The 21,437-nt window shown below is 38.2% G+C and overlaps 1 protein-coding gene across 10 annotated transcripts in view; it reads right to left on the bottom strand.

Moving 5' to 3' along the window:
* Nucleotides 1-21,437, bottom strand: part of Mga (MAX dimerization protein MGA) — a 92,221-nt gene that overhangs the window by 16,089 nt on the left and 54,695 nt on the right. For 7 of the 10 annotated variants that reach the window (XM_029470410.1, XM_029470396.1, XM_029470392.1 and 4 more), the window contains 8 exons: nucleotides 18,501-18,727; nucleotides 17,563-17,745; nucleotides 17,107-17,176; nucleotides 14,563-15,080; nucleotides 11,123-11,417; nucleotides 8,274-8,897; nucleotides 3,900-4,190; nucleotides 2,257-3,725 (listed from right to left, as the gene is read on the bottom strand). In XM_029470410.1, coding sequence (XP_029326270.1) covers nucleotides 2,257-3,725; nucleotides 3,900-4,190; nucleotides 8,274-8,897; nucleotides 11,123-11,417; nucleotides 14,563-15,080; nucleotides 17,107-17,176; nucleotides 17,563-17,745; nucleotides 18,501-18,727 — 3,677 coding nt within the window. The remainder of the gene's footprint in view (nucleotides 1-2,256; nucleotides 3,726-3,899; nucleotides 4,191-8,273; nucleotides 8,898-11,122; nucleotides 11,418-14,562; nucleotides 15,081-17,106; nucleotides 17,177-17,562; nucleotides 17,746-18,500; nucleotides 18,728-21,437) is intronic. The other 3 variants (XM_029470424.1, XM_029470433.1, XM_029470440.1) reach the window with 3 other exon arrangements.

Raw genomic sequence — 21,437 nt, 5'->3', positions numbered from 1 at the left:
TCATGTTTATGATTTTAGATAAACCAACCCCAAATTAAAGGCTCCATAAGGCTAATAGACACTAAACACAAGCTCTCATTTATGGTGCCCTCTTTACCTTAAGCATAAGTTAAGCAATGACAAGGTATATTATAATTAACCCTAAGGAACAAAAATGAATAGACTCTAAAGTTACTAATGTAGGTTTGATTTAGAATACTCGATCTAAAAGGTGTATGCCTACTTCATGATCTATGACACGGGGTATGTTATGTATTCCAAGACAGCTCAAACCTGCAATCCTCCTGCCTCTACCTCCTCACTGATTATAGGCCTGTGCCCTACACCTATCTATTGCATGATCTTAACTGCAGACTTTATAAATTGTATCCAATAATCTCAAGAGAAGACAAATTAGTCATTCACAAATTTCCTCATATAATTCAAAGTCTAGCAGTAAGTGTAAAGATAATTTTTGCGTGAGACATGCATGTAAACATGATACAGAATTTATATTTTAGAAATCATTCATATGGGCTGGTGAGATGGCTCAGTGGGTAAGAGCACCCGACTGCTCTTCTGAAGGTCCAGAGTTCAAATCCCAGCAACCACATGGTGGCTCACAACCATCCGTGATGAGATCTGACTCCCTCTTCTGGAGTGTCTGAAGACAGCTACAGTGTACTTACATATAATAAATAAATAAATCTTTAAAAAAAAAAAAGAAATCATTCATATAACAATTTGTATTTTTTTAGAAGTCAAATTAGTATATCCAAGCAGGAGCCCCCGTAAGATTAATGCATTCCATAGGCTCTGCAAAAGCAGTTTCACTGATCATTAAAGTCCTCATTAGTCTTAAAGTTGGACTGTTTTGTCTTTGTTTTTTCATTTGTTTACTCAGACTGACTACAAAAAAAGAGACTGTAAAAGTACAGTAAGTTGTGAAATACAATCATACAAACTCCATATTCTTAGCTTTATCTCTCTGAAAAGGATTAGCCTACAGTATAAGGCAAATGCATATATAAATTAGATGTTAGAACTGTATCCTTACTTGTAAGTAAAACACTTGAGGCACAGGTATAATACAAGGTTAAAATTTTTCAGAGGGTTTTTTGAGGGAATTGTTTTTGAGAAAGGTTCTCAATGTTGATCAGGCAAGTCTCAAATTCAAAAGATCTGACAGGATTAAAGGTGTGCACCACCAAGCTCAGCTATTTTAAACTACTACCTTTTTGTTGTAATTGATAAAGCAGTCAGGAAATAGCAGCTGATATAAGAGCTAAACATATCTTAAGAGAGATTCTAGAATATAATTGGTACAAAGGCTTCTACCATTTGTCCCTGAAGAGAGTTGCTCCCTGAAGCAGCTGTCTATGAGCTGTTTTATATAGGATCCTATGCTAGTGGTCAGGAACCCAGAGCCCACCACCTATTTTGTAATTTTACTGGAATAAAATTACATTCTTCCCCATTCTAAAATAAATAAAATTTATTTATTTATAAATAAAATAAAAACCCCATTCTTTCACTCACATGTTTGTGGTTGCTTCCACACTACCACAGCAATGGAATCATTTAACCTGCAATGTGTAAAATGTTTACTATCTGGCCCCTTTATAGAAAAAATAATGTAATCTAACTCTTGCCCTATATCATGTCTGGCCCTCACTTACTTAATTCAGTTAATAGTCCTGTAAATAGGAAGCCTATCAAGAAAAATCTCAACAAAAACCATAAAACTATAAAGGTTACATTGTAAAAAACAATGCTTTAAGTATAGAATATAGAAAAAATATAGAATTTTTAGTTCCAACACAATACTGAAAGATACAAAGCAACTTTCAGGTAAAATTAAACAAAAATATTAGGTGGAATTTTGCATTTTTTCCCAAGAAGAAAAATTTCCCTCTAAATGCAGACAAACTCTTTCTCCTCTACTTTTAAAAGAATATTTTCAGTGTTTAAGTGTATCAGGTAAGTGTCAATCACATCACAGACAATGTGACAGAAACCACTATGATCAAATGATTGTAGGTATCCTTAAAAATTCAACTTAGTAGGCACTTTACAGCATCTATATTCCAAAGGATGAAACCTTTAAAGAGTAATGAGTAAGACACAAAGTGTTTCCTTAAACATTAGTCATTTAATAATGATCTAAACCTAGGCACCCAAGTGAATACATTAGGTTTTAGTGATTCTCTAGAAAAGCTAGCTCTAATCATTTAAATCCACAAGGTTTCAGTCAACAACAAAAAACGGGCTCACCACCTTTTCTACATCAACCTCCTCGCTCTGGTAGCCAGAGACAACATCCACAATCTCATCAAGAGAATCATCAGTTTTCTCATTCTCATCCTCCTCATCCTCCTCTTCCAGATCCAACACTGTGAAGTCAGCAGCTCTGCTTCTCCCATCCTTTGTCTGTTGCTTTGGTTTCATCTGTTCTCTTGGGAGCAGTAAATGACCCTGAAAACGGCTGCTCCCTCTTCTTCCTTTTGTAGCTCTCCTAGGGATAATAGAGAAGGCCGCAGAACTAGAAATGCCACTCCAAGAACCATCCTCAGTTTTTAAAACTCCACCACTCTCAATAGCTCCACTTTTTCCAAGTAATTCAGAGATATCCTGTTCAGAATTTTCTTGACATGGCTTCATTTCTGTAAAGAACTGAACGTTTGCCTCTTTGTTAAAGTTCTGTGAAATTCCAATGTACTTCTGAGTTAAGGGGCCCTTTAGGTGTTTTCTCCATCTCTCTCTAAGACTGTCCTTCCCCAGAGAATCTTCACAATCCTTCTTGGCCTCTGCCTGTGAGTTAGATTGCTGTTCCTTAACTTGGTTCCCTGATAACTCAAATTTACTGTCCTCCTTAGAAAGGACTAGAAAGCCATCTGGGTTCTCTGGACTGTCTGATCCCTCCTGCGGTTCAACCTTCACCTTAACACACTTTTGAGGCCGTATACTTCTGATGCTTTGGAGTGCCATATCGATGTTTTTAGAGCCAGCTCTAACTTCTGGAACAGTTTGTTTTTCTTTTGGCCTGCTCTGATTCTTGTTCCCAGAGTCCTCATCACCATCTTTGTCTTCATCTGTGTGAGACCCAGTGCTATAAGAGTATCCATAAGGTCTGGCATCTTCCCTAAGGGTTTCCTCATCCAAAAGATCACCCCCATCATCCAATGAATTATTCAAGGTGTTTTCTGAGGCAGTAATTCCTGAGTTTTGCTTCATTATATTAGCCTTAGAGTCTAGAGCTTTATCTTTTGATGGTAGAACTTTCTTAGTTTCCTCCTCTCTTCTGATTGTTTCATCTTTCTGGTCTGTATTCTGAGATTCCTTTTTTATTTGAAGGGAAGCAACATGCTGAAGAACAGAGCTGGGGATAGGCTTTTGTCCTGGGAGCTGCAACAAGGCAAAACTACCTGACTGCAGAGGAATGAGGCTAGCAGTGCCTACAGGCTGTCCTCCAGTGCTGGGTGTTATTTTGCTTTCAGAGCCTGTTTTACTTGCAAGGTTTTGAGTTTCAGGAGGAGAGATCCTCAGAGTCAGTGTACCAGCCTGAGAGACAAAACTAGATCCAGAGGAAAGCAATGAAGGTGCCTGAGAAATGACATTTACTGTTGGAGAAGACCCAACAGCCTGAATTACAGGACTCATGACAGAGAAGGCAGAGGATGAAGCAGAAGATGATGGAGTCTCTGAAGATTTGCAAGGAGCTGGTAGTCGGATTCCCACCATAGATCCTGGAAAGAAAAAGAAAGAGCTTAAATCACCACTGCTCATACCATCAAGTCTTTTCAAGGTATGTCTCCCACTTTAGGAGACAGAAAAAAAAAAAAAATTCTGGCATACCAAACACATCACATAGTCAAGTGATTTAACAACAAAATTCATCAGAAAGATCTCTAACTTTATACCTGGGTTCCGAAATACCACAGGCTGTAAGCTGGGCTGGGTATTAGAGCCTCGAATCTGATGTAAAGGTAGGAGTTGGACGATCTGTCCATTGGGGTGCCTGAATAGGTTCATTCCACTTGGACCCCTAACAGGTTGCAAGACCATCCGCTGTCCCTGAAGCTGTGGGTTTTGGATTGGTCTAAGCGTAGGAGAACCCTGCTGCACTGGAATCAACAGCAATCGAGGTCCAGTACGTTTCACGTTGTTAGGAGAGATCTGTGGGGTAGTCACTGGAATTTGAGGGGCATTTTCTGGAAAACAGAAAAATGAGAAGCAACTATAAGAATTTATCTTTAAAAGTACATGGGTAAAAATAATATTACATAAGACCTAATAATGCTGCAAGTAACGTCTTACTTGAATTATAAAGTTAGTGAAACACTTTCCCTTTATAGTATACTATTCATAGCTAAGAATAATCTATAATTTGTTTTATTTTTGGAGACAAGATCTCTTTATAGAGCCCTAACTGTCCTAGAACTCGCTATGGAAAACAGGTTGGCTTCAAACTGAAAAGAAAATGCCTTGGCTCATCATCATTGTCATCACATTTGCCAATGGTGATCCACACTTTTAATCCCAGAATATGGGAGGCAAGATGGGCAAATCTATGAGTTTAGAGGCCAGTCTGGTCTACAAAGCAACTTTTAGCATAGCCAGGCCTATACAGAGAAACCCTGTCTCAACAAACAAACAAATCACAATACATTTATTTGTGTGTATTATCTTATATATATATGAATCAAAGGACAACTTGTAGGAGACATTTCTCTTCTTCTTCCATGTGGGTTCTAGGTATAGAAGTCAAGTCATAAGGCTTAGAGGTACGTACCTTCACCTACTGCGGTATCTTGCCTGCCAAAGAATAATGTATTTTAAACCTGAGTAATTGCCCAGACATTGTAGAACTTTAGATTCAGAATGGTTTAAAAGGAAAATCATTAATTTTTCAAGACGTACATTCAAAACATGCGTCTATCTAATGAAAAGCAGAGGCAGAACTCTAAAGCTGAGTTTACATTCAAGTTCAAGAAATTATGATAAACTCTCTCCTTTACAATGAGTCCTATGATTTTGTTTCACATATTTACTTCACAAAGATAGTATTAGGAATAAATATCATGAAGTGTATGCTAGTGCTCTTTGGTTTTTAAATAACAAATAAATAGAGTTTAACTTGAGGCTGCAAAGATGTTTCAGTCGTTAAGAGCACTGGCTTTACAGGACCCGGGTTCAATTCCCAAGACCTTACAACTGGCTATAACTCTAGCTCCAGGAAGTATGATGCTTTGTTCTGGCTTCTGTAGGCATTGCATACATGTGGCACACAGACAGACATCCAAACAAAATACCCATACACATAAAATTAACACAAATCTTTTTAAAAATTACAAAGAAAAGTTTAAGCATTTGTGGAAATAATCTCAAAACAAACAAAAAACTCCTAGTTCAATGGTATGAAACCAAGAAATACCAAAGAAATAGAGAAATAAAGCCTAGTTAGAAAGAAACAAAAAAGGTTTTTAAAAAAAGGTAAAAAATTAATTCAGAAAATGTGAATTAAAAGACACTTCAAGCTGGATGGTGGTTGAGCCAGAGACAGGATGATGTAAATTTGAGGCCAGCCTGGTCTACAGAGCAAGTTCCAGGGCAGGCAGGGCTACACAGAAAAAAACCCTGTCTTGAAAAACAATAATAACAACAAAGACATTTCAGAGCTATTTGGAAATACAAGATGAGAAGAGAATATTTTAGTGTTAGTTTTAGAGTAAAGAAATAGGTATAATACTCATAGTAAGTACAGACAAAATTGATCTAATTAGTACACTTATCTGATATTAGCAATAAAATGTTTGCCAATTTATTACCTGTGAAAATAATACTACACAATTTGAATAAAAATATGCATCTGGGGGCTGGAGAGATGGTCCAGAAATTGCTGCTTTTGTAGAAGACAGGAGTTCCTGGATGCCATGTTGGGAAGTTCAAAAAAATTGCCTGCAATTCCAAATCCAGGGACTCTAACGCCCCTCCTACTCTCCAAAGACGCAAACATAAAGGGAGACAGACAGACACACACACTTTTTTAAAAAAAACATGCACACGGTGGCTGAAGAAACTGCTCATGTTTAGAGCACTGGCTCATCTTCTAGAGGTAGTTGTATTTAAATATAAAAAATTAGGAGCTGGAGAGACAGTTCAGCACTTATCGCTTTTGCAGAAGACCTGGGTTCAGAGGATTCCATACCCTCTTTTGAATTCTGAGGGTACTGCAAGTATGCAGTACACTGACATACACAGACAGATACATCAAATATATACATAAAATAAAGCAGGTATGATGTACACGCCTTTAATCCTAGCACTCAGGAGGCGGAGGCAAACAAATCTCTGTGAGCTTGAGGCCAGCCTGGTCTAAAATGCAAGTCCAGATCAGCCAGAACTCTGTTACATAGAGAAACCCCCGTCTCAAACAAAACAAAACAACAAAATAAAATTTACCAAAATAAATAATTATATTACCCTAAATTCTTGTAACCTAATACAACTTAAAANTGGGGGCTTGTGAGATGGCTCAGTGGTCGAGAACACTGGCTTCTCTTCCAGAGGACCCGGGTTCAGTTCTCAGTCCCTACCTACAAGGTAGTTCAATAGCCAGTTGTTTGTAACTTTAATTCTCAAGGATCTAATAACTTTTTATGGCCCCTGTGGGTACTAGAAGCACATGGTGTAGTTGCATACATGCAGGAAACACATATAAAAGTAAAACAAAAATAAAAAAAATTTTGAGACAGGGTTTCTAAGCGGATGTAGCACTGGCATACTGAATTCACTCTGCAGACCAGGGTGGCCTCAAACTCAGAGGTATGCCTCTGCCTCCTGAGTTCTGGGATTAAAGGCCTACACCACTACTGCCAGGCTAAAATAAATTTTTGTTTTTGTTTTTTTCGAGACAGGGTTTCTCTGTGTAGCCCTGGCTGTCCTGGAACTCACTCTGTAGACCAGGCTGGCCTCGAACTCAGAAATCCGCCTGCCTCTGCCTCCCAAGTGCTGGGATTAAAGGCATGTGCCACCACTGCCTGGCCTAAAATAAATTTTTTAAAAATGAAAAAAAAAATTATTTAAAAAGTTGATGAATACAAAATATAAGTACTAAACATAGAAATGTGCCTCCTCATCTCTTATTAGTTATATCTGTGTCAGTGGATTGTCAACTTGATGGGATTTAGAATACTTGGAATAACAGCCTATGGCCATGTCTGTGGAGTTGTTCCTTAGGGAAGTTTAACCAAGAAGGGAAGATTTATCATGAATGTGGATGATACCATTCCATAGGTTCAGGTCCTGGATAATAAAAAAAGCATTAAGTTCCAGACACACAGTGAAATAGTGACTTATACTCCTGTTGCTATGGCTTTCCTGACCACAAAGGACTACCCTTAAAACCATCAACCCAAATAAACCCTCTATTACTTGCTTTTTTGGCCAGGTTATTTTATCAGCTAAGTGTAATAATGAGAACTAGGAATGAATATGATACCTTCTTTTAGGAAGGCAGGTAAGCAGGCCAGCTGGCCTCCAGAGACACACAAACAGGCAAAACACTATATACGTAAAATAAAAATTTATAAAAACATCAAAGTTAGTTAAGTATACCATTTCAGAAAAAGTCACTGCTGTGTATTTTCTTATAAATGCAGAAACATTTTCTTAGAAAGGAAGGGAAGGAGAAGGGGGAAGAGAAAAGAGTAACTGCCCCAGCAGCTGGGTATGAAATTCCCTCCTTAGAGATGTGTAGCTGTAGCTCTCATCATAAAGCAGTTTGCCCTTCCTCCCATGCCACTTTAATGGCTGTTCTAATGCTCAGAGGTCTGGTCCTATTTACATCATTTAGTATCCTTCAGCTATCATTTCGACTTTGTTTTTGAGTTTTAGTATTCCTTGGATTCAACTTTAGTCCTATTAACCTATCAATCAGATAATCTCTTGAAGACAGCTGATCCCTGTACTCTGGAACCTGGCTTCAGAACTGTTATAAACAGTGGTCATTCCTATTCTTGCAACTAGCCATAAGCTGTTATTTCTAGGGTTCGGTTTTGTAGAATTTTAAAGATTTAGGAATGTTAACATGTCATACTATGGCTGAAACTCTAAAATGTATTCAGGCATATCTAAATTGTGGCCTACATACATCTCAAGATAGCTATGAATGCAGCCCAACGCATTTACAAATGACAATGTCTAAACTAGAAACTCCTAATTTTATTACAACTGTAAAATTTAATTAAGGAGCTTTATTTATAATAAAGCAGCTGAAAAGAACTAGTCCTTACCTGGTCTCTGGCTCACGGGTGGACTTCCATTAATTCCTGAGAGTATAATAGGTACAGAACTCAGTGATGAAGTAGGTGTGGTCACCACGGAGGAAGATGCAGCTGTGGTCACCATGACTATGGAGGTGGAGGCAGTGGAAGCAACAGGAAGAGTTATGGTTGGAGATGCTACCAATGGTTTAGCAAACGAAGCTGAAGCCACAGGGCTAGTAGTTACCCCAGTAGTTTTGGTAAGGTTCACAGTGGCTGTAGACTGGGTAGATGTTACAAGGGTAGTGTTATTAGTTTCAGAGGTCTCAACAACCCCAGCAGTGGAGGCACTAGAAGAATATGTAGCTTCTTTAGCTCCCATATCAGAATTAGCAGTCAGAGATGGCACAGCAGTAACATTTTCTAGAAACACTTGAGGGGAAGTAGTGACAGCAGCAGCTACAGTGCTGCACATCTGAACTTGCTCAGAAGAAACCACAGGTGTGACGACCATTACTGGAGAAGGCCTGATACTGAACTTCTGTGGCCCTGTAAGGGGTTGAGGTGTGCGAACTCCGGGTATCTTCTGCTGTAAGGCACCAACTTTGCTCATCACAAACTGTGTGAACACACCACCAGGAGAGGGCCGCGCTGCTGCAAATAAAAATTTGCAGGTAAAAAATCTTCGTTCTCTCACTGTGCCCTCCTACTAAATGATTGTGCTTATAACATTAGTTGTGCCCACTGGGTCAATTTCTTTTGGGGGGGGAGAGGGGATTTAAGACAAGAGTTTCTCTGTGAAGCCCTGGCTGTCCTGGAACTCACTCTGTAGACCAGGCTAGTCTCGAACTCAGAAATCCGCCTGCCTCTGCCTCCCAAATGCTAGCTAGGATTAAAGGCATGCGCTACCACGCCTGGCTCCTGGGTCAATTTCTTAAAGGTACAATCCACCTATAAGTACCAATTGCTACCCACACACAAAAAAAGAAAAAAAATGACTCAAACACTGTCCTCCACCCAAAGCAAAGTTTTAAAATTCTATTTTTCGGTTGTTTGTTTGTTTTTTGTTTTCTGACACAGGGTCTCTCTACAAACCTGGCTGGCCTGGAACCCACTTAGTAAGCCAGGCTGCCCTCAAACTGAGGAGCTCTACCTGCCCCCAATTCCTGAGTGCTAGGATTAAAGGCATGTGACAACACTGCCCGGCTATAATTCTAATTTTAAAATAATAATAATAATAATAATAGACTTAAAATTGAATGCTCAGACTAAACATCTTTAGCCTATACATTCTAAATTCTTAGGACACAAAAGAGTAAGCTGGACATAGTGAATCATGCATTTAATTCCAGCACTAGGGAAGCAGAGGCAGGTAGATCTCTATGAGTTTCAAGTCAGCCTGGTCTACAATAATGAGTTTCAGGACAGCCAGGGCCACATAGAAATTATGTCACAAAACACACACAAAGCAGCAGTTATTAACCTTATCACCTAAAACAGATGAAAAGGGGAAGGACAAGATTCCCATTACCCTTACGTTCCGCACTGAAAGTTTAAAGTTTGTTCCTAGTATTTCCCTCCTGCCTCAGCAACTCCTCCTTTTACAAACTAAGTACTATATATTTTTTTTAAAATATGAACATGTTTTTAAAAGCAGGTTAAGACTGTTTTATTCTTTTAAATTCTAATTAAAGCTGCATTCTAGAGGCATAAATAGATTCTCTTTAAAACATTAACTGCCCATCCTCTATCTTTACTCCAGCCTTCAGCCATATAGTTCTTTTGTTTATTAGATATTTTCTTCATTTACATTTCAAATGCTATCCTGCAAGTCCCCTATACCCTCCTCTCGCTCTGCTTCCCGACCCACCCACTCCCACTTCCTGGCCCTGGCATTCCCCTGTACTGGGGCATATAATCTTCACAAGACCAAGGGCCCCTCCTCCTAATGATGGCTGACTAGGCCATCCTCTGCTACATATGCAACTAAAGACACAAGCTCTGGGCATACTGGTTAGTTCATATTGTTGTTCCTCCTGAGACAAAGTTCCGAGCTGAGGAGGAAGGAAGAACCATCCAGAGACTGCCCCACCTGGGGTTCCATCCTATAAACCACCACCAAACCCAGACACTATTGCATATGCCAGCAAGATTTTGCTGACAGGATCCTGATATAGCTGTCAATTTTGAGGCTATTCCAATGCCTGGCAAATACAGAAGTGGATGCTCACAGTCATCTATTGGATGGAACACAGGGCCCCCAATGAAGCAGCCATATATTTCAATTTCGTGTTAGAAGAATTTAAAAATGACGACAAACTGACACCTTTACTTAACATTCCTAAAGGTATTTGAAACAAAAAAGAGGAATTTCTTAAACTAACTGTATAACTTTCAACTAAAACAATGTTTCAAGAAGGCAATTTAATATAGACTGTAAAGTGTTAGGCAAAAGAAGTTTTCATACACAAGACAGAAATATACTAAAAGTTTTTGTTTGACAAGAGCTTTTTATTTTTAACCTATACTAACCCATTCTACTAGCTCTTGTTAGTGCCTCAGATTTGTAAGTACAAGGAATATGCTTATGATTGGTATGAAAAATGTCAATCATCATAGGAAAAGTAAAGAAAACATTTTAAAGCAAAACCTTGGTTTTAATATGTTAATACAGTCTCAAAGTCTTTTGACTGTAAAACTTAATTTTAATTCATCAGATATCATAGGTCATCAGAAGAATTATTTTTAGAATATTTAAATAAGGGCATTAATAATAACACAAAAATCTGTATTTTGCCACTTTTATAACTTTCATATTGGATTCACTGGCCAACATTAAATTACAGGCCTTTCCAAACCATATGCATTCTCTTACTTACCAATTGGCCTTTTTGCTGGAACAAATGCCTTCAGATTCTTCCCAGAGCGATTTGTTGCTGGGCCAGAGGATGCCATTTTGGAATTGGATGTTGAAGGCAACAGGGTGCGTGGTTTCCTGGATGCAGCCACCTTGGCATTGGATGCTACCTTGGAGATGACAGTACTGAGGGTTGAGAGGTCCAGGACTGAGGGTCGCAACCTGCCTGTGATATAAGCAGCTAGCCTATTGGCTGGATGCAATGCCCCCATCTGTCCCAATAGCAACTTAGCCTGCGGGTAACTCTTACCATTAACCTGAAACAAGTGGCAAAGAGAAATTCTGTAAAGATAAAATTCTCTTGCTAACTTCTCTCCCTTGACAGGGGTTTCATTTTTATAAGGTGTTTTAAAGTCTATGCTTTAGATGTAAAAGGGGAAAAGTGAAGATTTTCTAATCAGGATAATCTCAATAACTGGATGGTATCATCTGATATCTGAACTAACTTGAACTTTATTTATAGTCTGGAAATAGATAATCTTAGAAACTAAACTCATTTCTGCATTATAGATATGTAAAAGACATAACTGGATCCAACAATTCATCTAATTGTTTTACTTTAATAAGCAACTGTGGTTATTAATGAATCACCAGCAAAAATAACCATGATCCACAGACTCTCTCCAGAGAAGGATAAAGGCCATCACATCACATGGAGTCTAAGTATCTTTCATATCTTAAAGAAATACAATCTGCTTCTGAAGTTACAGGACACTGACTGATATAATAACCTAAGCTATTAAGTCACACCAGTTTTAGCTTTTCTTTTTATAAGAGTTTAAGATTTTATTTATTTTTATTTTATGTGTATGAGTGTTTGTGCACCATGTACATGCCTGGTGCCCATAAAGGCAAGAAGGAGACACTGGAATTATACCCCTGTAATTGAACAGGGTCCTCTGGAAGAGCAGACAGTGCTTATAATTGTGAAGTCCTATCTTTTGCCCCAGTTTTTGGTTTTCAAAAGGGGTAACTTTAAAAATATTATAGCCGGGCGGTGGTGGCGCACGCCTTTAATCCCAGCACTTGGGAGGCAGAGGCAGGCGGATTTCTGAGTTCGAGGCCAGCCTGGTCTACAAAGTGAGTTCCAGGACTACCAGGGCTACACAGAGAAACCCTGTCTCAAAAAACAAAAACAAAAACAAACAAACAAAAAAAAATATTATAAACAGAACATGCTCAAAATAAAACGTTGGCACAAACTCAGAATATTTCTAGATGCCATCACTAAATGGTCAGAATAAAGTGAACAAATGAGGTGTACATTTTTTTGTGATGCCTGAGTTGATAACTGCTCATTTTAGGCAACAACTTACTAATGTGTGTGTGTGTGTGTGTGTGTGTGTGTGTGTGTGTGTGTGTGTGTGTATGTTAAGAGACCACAGAGGCCTCCATAGTTTCTCACTCATGTTCTCTTGTCATAAACTACTGGGCGACATCTGGAGAACATAATCTTTTCTGTCTCCTCATCATTTACAAGTAGTAGATAGAAAATGGAGCCATCTACTCTTCAAATTTATAGGTAAACAGTAAAAAACTATCTAAAGCAACCGACTCCAAAAAGAAAATTATTCTTTGCTACTTAATTTTGATTATTCCAAGGAAGCTCAGCAACTTCAATCCCTCAAACTTAATATCAAAAAGAAAAAAAGACTTTTTTGATACAAAAGTAAACAATATTAGTTTTTTAGCTGTTTAAATTACCTGTTATTATTTATTATCTTCCCTAAAGTCTATATACAGGATGAGCATTCCTTATCCCAAATTCCTGGGATAAAAAAAGCATTTCAGATTGTCAGATATACATAATAAGCTGTCTTGGAGTCAAGATCCAAGTCAAAGCACACAAGTTCTTTAGGTTATATACAATTACATATGCATAGGACCAGAGGTAACTTACAAAACAGTGTTTAGTGTGCTAGCATTTTGAGTATAACCCACCATAAGAAGGCAGTTATGGAATTTTCTATTTGCTGATGATCATAATTTCAAATACAGGTATTGGGATTAAGAATGTTCAATATGCAGCAACCACATGGTGGTTCACAACCACCCATAATGAGATCTGACACCCTCTTCAGGTGTACCTGACAACAGCTACAGTGTACTTATGTATAATAATAAATAAAAAATCTTTAAAAAAAAAAAAGAATGTTCAACATGGGGGCCTGGAGAGATGACTCATCAGGTAAGAGCACTGACTGCTCTTCCAAAGGTCCTGAGTTCAAATCCCAACAACCACATGGTGGCTCACAACCACCCGTAATGAGATGTGACGCCTCTTCTGGAGTGTCTGAAGACAGCTACAGTGTACTTATATATAATTAATAAATAAATAAATCTTTAAAAAAAAAAGAATGTTCAACATGTAATACAAACTGACTGCCAATTCAAATTATACAGATGTTGACTTTGTTTCTTTTCAAGGCAGGGTTCCTCTGTATAGCCAAAGCTATCCTAAAATGTACTCTGTAGACCAGGCTAGCCATGACCTCAGAAATCTGCCTGCCTCCTGAGTGCTGGGATTAAAGGCATGTGCCACCATCCCTGCATATAGCTTACATTTAATTCAGAACTTCTTTCTCCAGAGAATATCCTATAAGCCAATTTACTGCTTAACTTACTAACAGCAGAGAGTTATTTTGACCTCACAAAATTTCAAATTTAAAAAAAAAAAAGTAACTACAGTTCACTTAACAACAACAAAATGTTGCTATATGTTTGAATAACATCTTACTAAATTAAATTTTTTCCTGAGGTATCAATATATAGGTTGGTAATAGAGTACCTAGGTTCAACCCATTATTGTAAAACAAGCAAAAGAAAATAAGCTACTCCCCTCCCTATTACTACTCACATATAGTACCAATCTTTGCTTGGTTGGTTTTCTTTTTAAAGAAAAGGTTTCACACTGTAGCCCTGGAGGTCCTGAACTCAAAAGATCCACCTGCCTCTGCTTCTCAAGTGCTGGGATTAAAGGCACTGACTTATAAAGGCAATTTATCTCTACTTCACCTAGTAATCTATCTATTTGTTTTGAAATTTTTATGCTAGTAAAATATTCTAAGACCCAAATTAAATGCCTATTTTTGCTTACTTAGGATCACTAGAGCCCGTGCAGTAAAGCTTATAAAAAGGAACTTTCTGAAAAGAATAGAAAGAAAATCCTAAGCTAACATAAGGCTCCATATCTCTGTTCATGTAACAGTAGTTTGCCTTCTGTATTCATCTAACCTACATTTATCATAATAAGAATTACCGATGGTTTTTTACTACCCAGTTCTCAAAAAAACTAAAGAAATAACCTAAGGATAACAAAGGGGCTTGAGTGTTAAAAAAAAAAAATCATGATGTTAGCTAAGTATAAAAAGGTACTATGCCCAGATTAAATATAATTCTCACCTGGATAAGCCCAGATGTAGTTGAACTGGGTTTACGTTTATAGGCCACAAGCTTCCCCGAAGGAGAAAGCCCTGCATAAAAAGGAAGACCTTTGCCTCCATGTAATCTCTCCCTCACTGAATCCAGGGCATCTGTCTGCACAGGAGAGATATCATCCATTTTCCCAGGGGACAATGGACCATCAGGAGTCTCTGATCCAGATTTCTCAGCCATATCATCTTGGTCTTGACTTGATGGCATAGAGATTTTCACACGAGAAGAATAAACAGGAGGGGTCTTCTCACCCCGACACTTCCGCTGAGAAGCCAACTCAATGATGAAGCTGCCCACCTTAAGTGACTGTGGCATGTTGCTATTGATGTGCTGAGATAAAATGCTCAAGATCTTGTTTCGATCTTCTTCCCAGTTGCAGTCTGAGATGATCTCTATCAATTTGGTAGGACCACCAGGTGACCTCTGATGTACATACGAGGTAGAAGAGGACTCTCCTTCATTGCACGAGGATTTCCAGCTCTTTTCTGTTTAAAAAATACATAGACCCACTACATCACAGACCTTCTGTACTAAACTTTGATGGGGATAGGGGGGCTCTTTTCTTTCTTTCTTTTTCTTCTCAAAACAGGGTTTCTCTGAATAAAAGCCCTGGCTGTCCTGGAACTATGTAAATCAGACTGGCCTCAAACTCACAGAGAACCACTTGCCTCTGCCTCCCAAGTACTGGGATTAAAGGTATGCTACTGAACTTTGAAAGAAATCCAAGTTTCTCATTGTCTCATTTCAGTGTTAAATTAGTGTGCAAACTCAACATTCTAGAGTTTTCTAGGAAAAAAAAATTCACAGAACTAGACACTTGTCTTCACTATCCCACAGACTAAATTATCTCATAAAAAGGAAATTTCCTTAGCACTTCTCTCACAAACATTAAAAAGTACTGCCTTGCAAAGTGTGACCTATAACTATGATAAATTTTACTTGATAGAAGTTATTGTTCTGGGCTGGAGAGATGGCTCAGGAGTTAAGAGCACTGGCTGCTCTTCCATAGGTCCTGAGTTCAATTCCCAGCAGCCACATGGTGGCTCACAACATAAGGCTCCATAAATCTATAATGGAATCTGATGCCTTCTTCTGGTTTGCAGGTGTACATGCAGATAGAGCACTCATATACAGGAAAGGAAAGAAAGGAAAGGAAAGGAAAGGAAAGGAAAGGAAAGGAAAGGAAAGGAAAGGAAAGGAAAGGAAAGGAAAGGAGGGAAAGGGAAGGAGGAAACAAACAAACAAACAGAAAGAGAGAAAAAGGAGTTATTGTTCTGATATCCAAACAGACCAAACAGATACTTGATAAGCCTGCCTTGAAACATGTAAAGACAAGAATCAACACTAAATAGTAAAAAAGGTATGGTTTCTGTTTACAAAAACCAAACAGTGATGGTGAGATAGCACTTGTGACTAAGTCTGTTGATCTAAGATCAATCCCTGGACCTATGTGACGGAAGGTGAAAACACAGTCTTGCAAGCTGTCCTGTGATGTGTGTGCTATGGCAAGCATGTACTTGCCCACTGCCCTCATACACATTAAATGCACAAATGTAATTAAAAAAGAAAAAGAAAAAACAATTTTTAAAGCACATTCTATCACTAGTTTCTACTACAAACTCTGCTATGCATGGTTGCTCCGCTGTATACAGATGATTCAGATTCTCAATGTATCCCTAATCATAGTGACAGGAGACACACTGACAAGATACATATTTTTATAAGGCACCAAATTTCTCTAGTGGAGCATCTCAACCAATGTGCTGGAGTTGTGTCAAGGATACAGGCTCTAGCTCAATCATTCCCAGAATGGACACGGTCTCAAGCAGCCTCCTCCACTTTCTTAAATGTGTATACTAACTATGTCATTATAAGAAGAGTGCTGCTGCCTAGGTGCTGATACCCAAAACCAAACAGCTAACTTTCTGTTGAGGTTATAATCTCCTCATAGAAATTGTGGCAAAGAAACTTGGAGATTATAAGTGATAGTTATTCTTCTATTCCCTTTACACATGTCTAATGATGGTGGCTATGGAAGACATAAGGTAAATTTTAATAGCTAATGATGCCCTTATCTTTGAGTCTTGAAAAGAGAAAACTTTTTTGCTGAGATGATTCTTATGTTGTCTGAAATGAAATACCTAATCAAAACAGGTAGACCTATGGATATTAAAGCAAACGATAAGGAAATGCTTCTGCTTGCTCCATTTTTTGCAGAGGTTAAAAAAAGCACAGTGTCATATTATGGATCAGTGGTTTAAATTTTTTGCCACTAAATAATTCAGAATTAAGCTGGGCGTGGTGGTGGACGCCTTTAATCCCAGCACTCGGGAGGCAGAGGAAGGCGGATTTCTGAGTTCCGAGGCCAGCCTGGTCTACAAGTGAGTACCAGGACAGCCAGGGCTACACAGAGAAACCCTGTCTCGAAAAACCAAAAAAAGAAAAGAAAAGGAAAAAATCAGAATTACATAATAGCTACTATCAACTGTTAATATCTGTTTTTATTCTGACCTTGTGATTTATCAGAATCATCCTCCAAGTCACAAATGAGCTGCTTTAAGGTCTGTTCAGAATCAAGTTCCTAAGGAAGGAAGCAATACAGAAATTAATTCAAAAAGTATTTATTATCTACAGAGGACATAAATTAGTAAAATTATCTACAACTTTATATTTGTCCAGTTGTATTAATTTTATACAACCTTGTGCCCCCAAAAGTAGATAAATAAAATGTAGTCTTCTTACCTTCAACGTTCTTAAATGACTGAGTTACTTAGAAAATAATTTACATGATACATTTTATCAGGATTTTAGTAACAAATACTGATAGATTAATTAAATATGTGGAGAAATGGGTTTATTTATACATTATAGGAAACACAAAGAAGATTATGGTAATAGTAATAAAAATTCTAATACCAGACACGGGGAACTGGAAATTAGAAGGTTATTATGAAACAAGCAATTAACCTTTGTAACACGGTTCTCAGGACTAGAGTAACAGGAACTCTGCTGCTGAAATGATGAGGATGGAGACAGTGGTGGAGACAGCTGTCTCTGTTCCTCTTTCTTTCGTTCATATACTCGAACTCGGGCACAAGTCATCATACTTTCAAAGTACAAGTAGACTGGATCTTTGTCCTCTTCTCGTATCTGTAAGTTTCAAATAACAAAACAGACCATTATAATGATAGAAGGAAAAAACTTATCCTGGAATCCAAAGGAAGAATGTAATTTGTTCCTATTACAAAAGATGTGTTTTTATTTTGTTTTTTAATATAGGATCTGTCTGTATAACCCTTGCTATCCTGAAACTCCCAATAGTAGGCCAGGCTAGACCTCTTGAACTCAGAGATTCACCTCTGTCTCTGCCTCCCAACTGTGTCTGACTCAAGCTCCGGGGGATCCCACAACCACATCTGAACTCTGAGGGCATATACATATACATAGGCAAACACACATACACAAATATAAACAAATTATGAAAAAGTTCACTTTCTATGAACTTAAAGAAAAACTTGGCTATCTTCAATTATTACTCTGCATCTTCACTTTTATCACATTGTTTTTTGTTGTTTTTTTTTTGTTTTTTTTTTTTGGTTTTTCGAGACAGGGTTTCTCGTGTAGCCCTGGCTGTCCTGGAACTCACTTTGTAGACCAGGCTGGCCTCGAACTCAGAAATCCGCCTGCCTCTGCCTCCCGAGTGCTGGGATTAAAGGCGTGCGCCACCACGCCCGGCTTATCACATTGTTAAAGTGAGAGCAAATAAACTGAGTCAGAGAGGAAGGGTATTAAAAATACACTGTCTAAAATCTTGATAGAATATTAACAAAAGCTCTACTTGAAATCTATCTCCTTTACAAATGGCTTATGGAACTTACAATAAAAACAACAACAAACAAGCTTACCACAGGATTGGGCTTGGGAGTATATGTTCGTGCTGGTTTAATTCCAGGGGTTAGTTTGCCCTTCATGGTAGTAGAAGATCCATCCGGCTGAGGCAACACCAATGGTTTTATAGGTTCAATGACAGAAGGAGTTGGAATATAAACCGGCTCTGGATCTACTTCACCTTCTACTTTCACCCACAGTGGGTAATGTCGAACAGGCTGCTCAGGTTCTGCTTCACATACAGCTTAACAAAAGATAAGGCCAAGATTTTAAGGTGTTTTTTGCAATATAAGTTCAGCACTGAGCAATACTAAAACAAGGTATGTTCCCTCACAAAGAAGGAATTTGTAGTTGTCTTTGGATGCATTAATTTATTCATCTATTAATCAAATATTTGTTGAGTACCTGTTCTCCAACCAAGAGAATAGCTAAGAATAAAACAAAGTATGTGCATGTATACATATGGACATATATCTTAGATATTTTTGTTAAATTTATCATGCCTCATCCCGTTAGTGCTAATATTTTAAATTGGGGTGGGGCACACCTGTGTATAACAGAACATGTGTGTAAGGCAGAGGACAACTTTTGAGAGTAGGTTCTCTCTCTCTATCATGTGAACTCCAGGGAGCAAACTCTGGTCATCAGGCTTGACAGCAAGTACCTTTACTGGCTAAACAATTCCACCAATCCTTAGATATTATTTTAAATGAGAATTTTTATTTCAACTTTCAACTGTCTGTTGCTTATACATTACTAATACTAGTGCTATATTCTGTGGTCTCCTTAATTAATTCACACTTCTAACACCTTGTTGTAGATGACCTAAAATTTTTCTATATAGAAAAAGAGAATTCATTTTACTTCTTCCTTTCCTATCTGGATACCTTACATACCTTAATATACTAGCTAGAATCTTCAGTGTGTAGTTTTTCTAGAAAAGTGTGTAGCTGTTACCTAGGTTGGTCTAACTCCTAGACTTGAGTAATACTCGCACCCCAAGCTCCTGAGTGCTGAGACTAATGTACTTACCTGTTTAGTGCAATGTTACGCAGACATGAGTAATAATTGTTTTTAAGACAGGGTTTCTCTGTATAGCCTTGGCTGTCTTGGAACTTGCTGTGTAGACCAAACTAGCCTCAAACTCAGAGTTTGCCTGCCTCTGCCTTCCGAGTTCTAGGATTAAAGGCGAGGCGAATCACAACTACCCACTTGCAGAAGTAAATACATCCTTATTCTTTCTTTGGGGAAAAATGAGTATTAGCTTGGTATTTCATGATTAATACATTGTAAAGTGTTTCATAGGTCACATTATCAAACAGATAAAGGGGCCTTTCTGTTTGTAGTGTTCTCAAAATAAATTTTGCCAATTCTTTTTTTCTTTTTTATATTTTTGAGACATGTCTCACTGCATAGCTCTGGCTGTGGTGGAACTCACTATGTAGACCAGACCAATGTCAAATTCATAGAGGTCCACATGCTTATGTCTCCCAAGTTCTGGGAATAAAGGTGTGTGCTACTATGCCAAGCTGAGAGGATTATATGGTTTCTTAAAAAGTCTATTCTGGTCATGGAAAACTATGTTAAATTGATAAACTGATATTCATTCATATTCTCTCTCTCTCTCTCTCTCTCTCTCTCTCTCTCTCTCTCTCTCTCTCTCTCCACCCTCCTCCTCCACCCCACCCCACCCCAGACAGTATCACTGTATAGCCTAAGGTATATATATCTGATTAGCCTCAAACTCACAGAGATATACCCACCTCTGCCTCCTAAATGTCAGGACACTGCCATGCCTGACTGTTGAGTGATTTCCAAATATTATTCCAAATTCAGATTCCGGGGATGCAATCCTGTACTCTACTTAAGTCATGATGCATATGCCTTTCAATACATAGATATGTTCTGCTAAATTGTGTTTAAAATCTATACTCATAAGAGATATTGGTATACATTTTCTTATAAAGTCAATGTATCAGTTAAACATGAGTGTAGCTTCCTAGAATGAGACAATTTTATAGGACAATTTTACACATGACTGTAATTTCTTCCCTCTGTATGTTACAGGATTTAACAGTAAAGTGATATGAACCTGATTTTTGCAGGATTTCTCCTGTCCAATTACATTAGTGCAGAAGAGGTCTGTGATTGGACAAGGAAAAGGGAGGCAGAGCTGCAGGGGGTTGGGGGGCGGGCGGCTGAAGAGATGACGTCACTGCAGAGGGTCAGCCCAGTGAGGTCAGCTGGCAGGAGCTCTGTGGCCCTCCGGTTGCCCACACTAGTGCAGGAACGTGCTGGTTCTTTTTTTACTGTTTCATGCAACACCTGATGATTATTACAGGTGCTTTTATTATTAGCATAATTCTTTAACAAGTTGAAATTATAGTTTTCTGCGGTAGGGTTGGGTCTCACTATGTAGCCCATACTGGCCTTGAACTCTAGATATTCAACCTTAGCTACTGAGTGCCAGGATTAATGGCATACACAACTGTTCCCATCGGTTCTTCTACTGTTATGAGTTACATGTCTCCCAATGAATTGGACTGTTGTCATTTGAATTGTCCAATTATCAGCATGGAATTGTTCATAACAATCTGTTGCTATCCTTTGGATGCCTATAGTTTAGTCACCTCTGTCCCTAATGTATTTTTCCCCTAATCAGAATTAATATAAGGATCAATTATTTTAATCTTCACTACAGACTGTTACTTAAGTATGTGTTCTTTCTCCAAGAAAATTTTAAGAGGATTTGAGAAACAAGAATGCCAGTTTTTATCCTATTATCCTTGATATTGCCCACAGTAATACCACATGGCCTTCACACAGCCAGTCATACTTTTTGACAAGCCAAAGGATAAACTGGTGATAGTGAAAGCCAAAAGATAATATAAGGAGGTAGAAATAAAAGTTCGCCGGGCAGGGGTGGCACACGCCTTTAATACCAGCACTTGGGA

Source organism: Mus caroli, chromosome 2 (assembly GCF_900094665.2).
Source record: "Mus caroli chromosome 2, CAROLI_EIJ_v1.1, whole genome shotgun sequence".
Lineage (NCBI taxonomy): Eukaryota > Metazoa > Chordata > Mammalia > Rodentia > Muridae > Mus > Mus caroli.
This window is presented reverse-complemented; position numbering and strand designations above follow the sequence as displayed.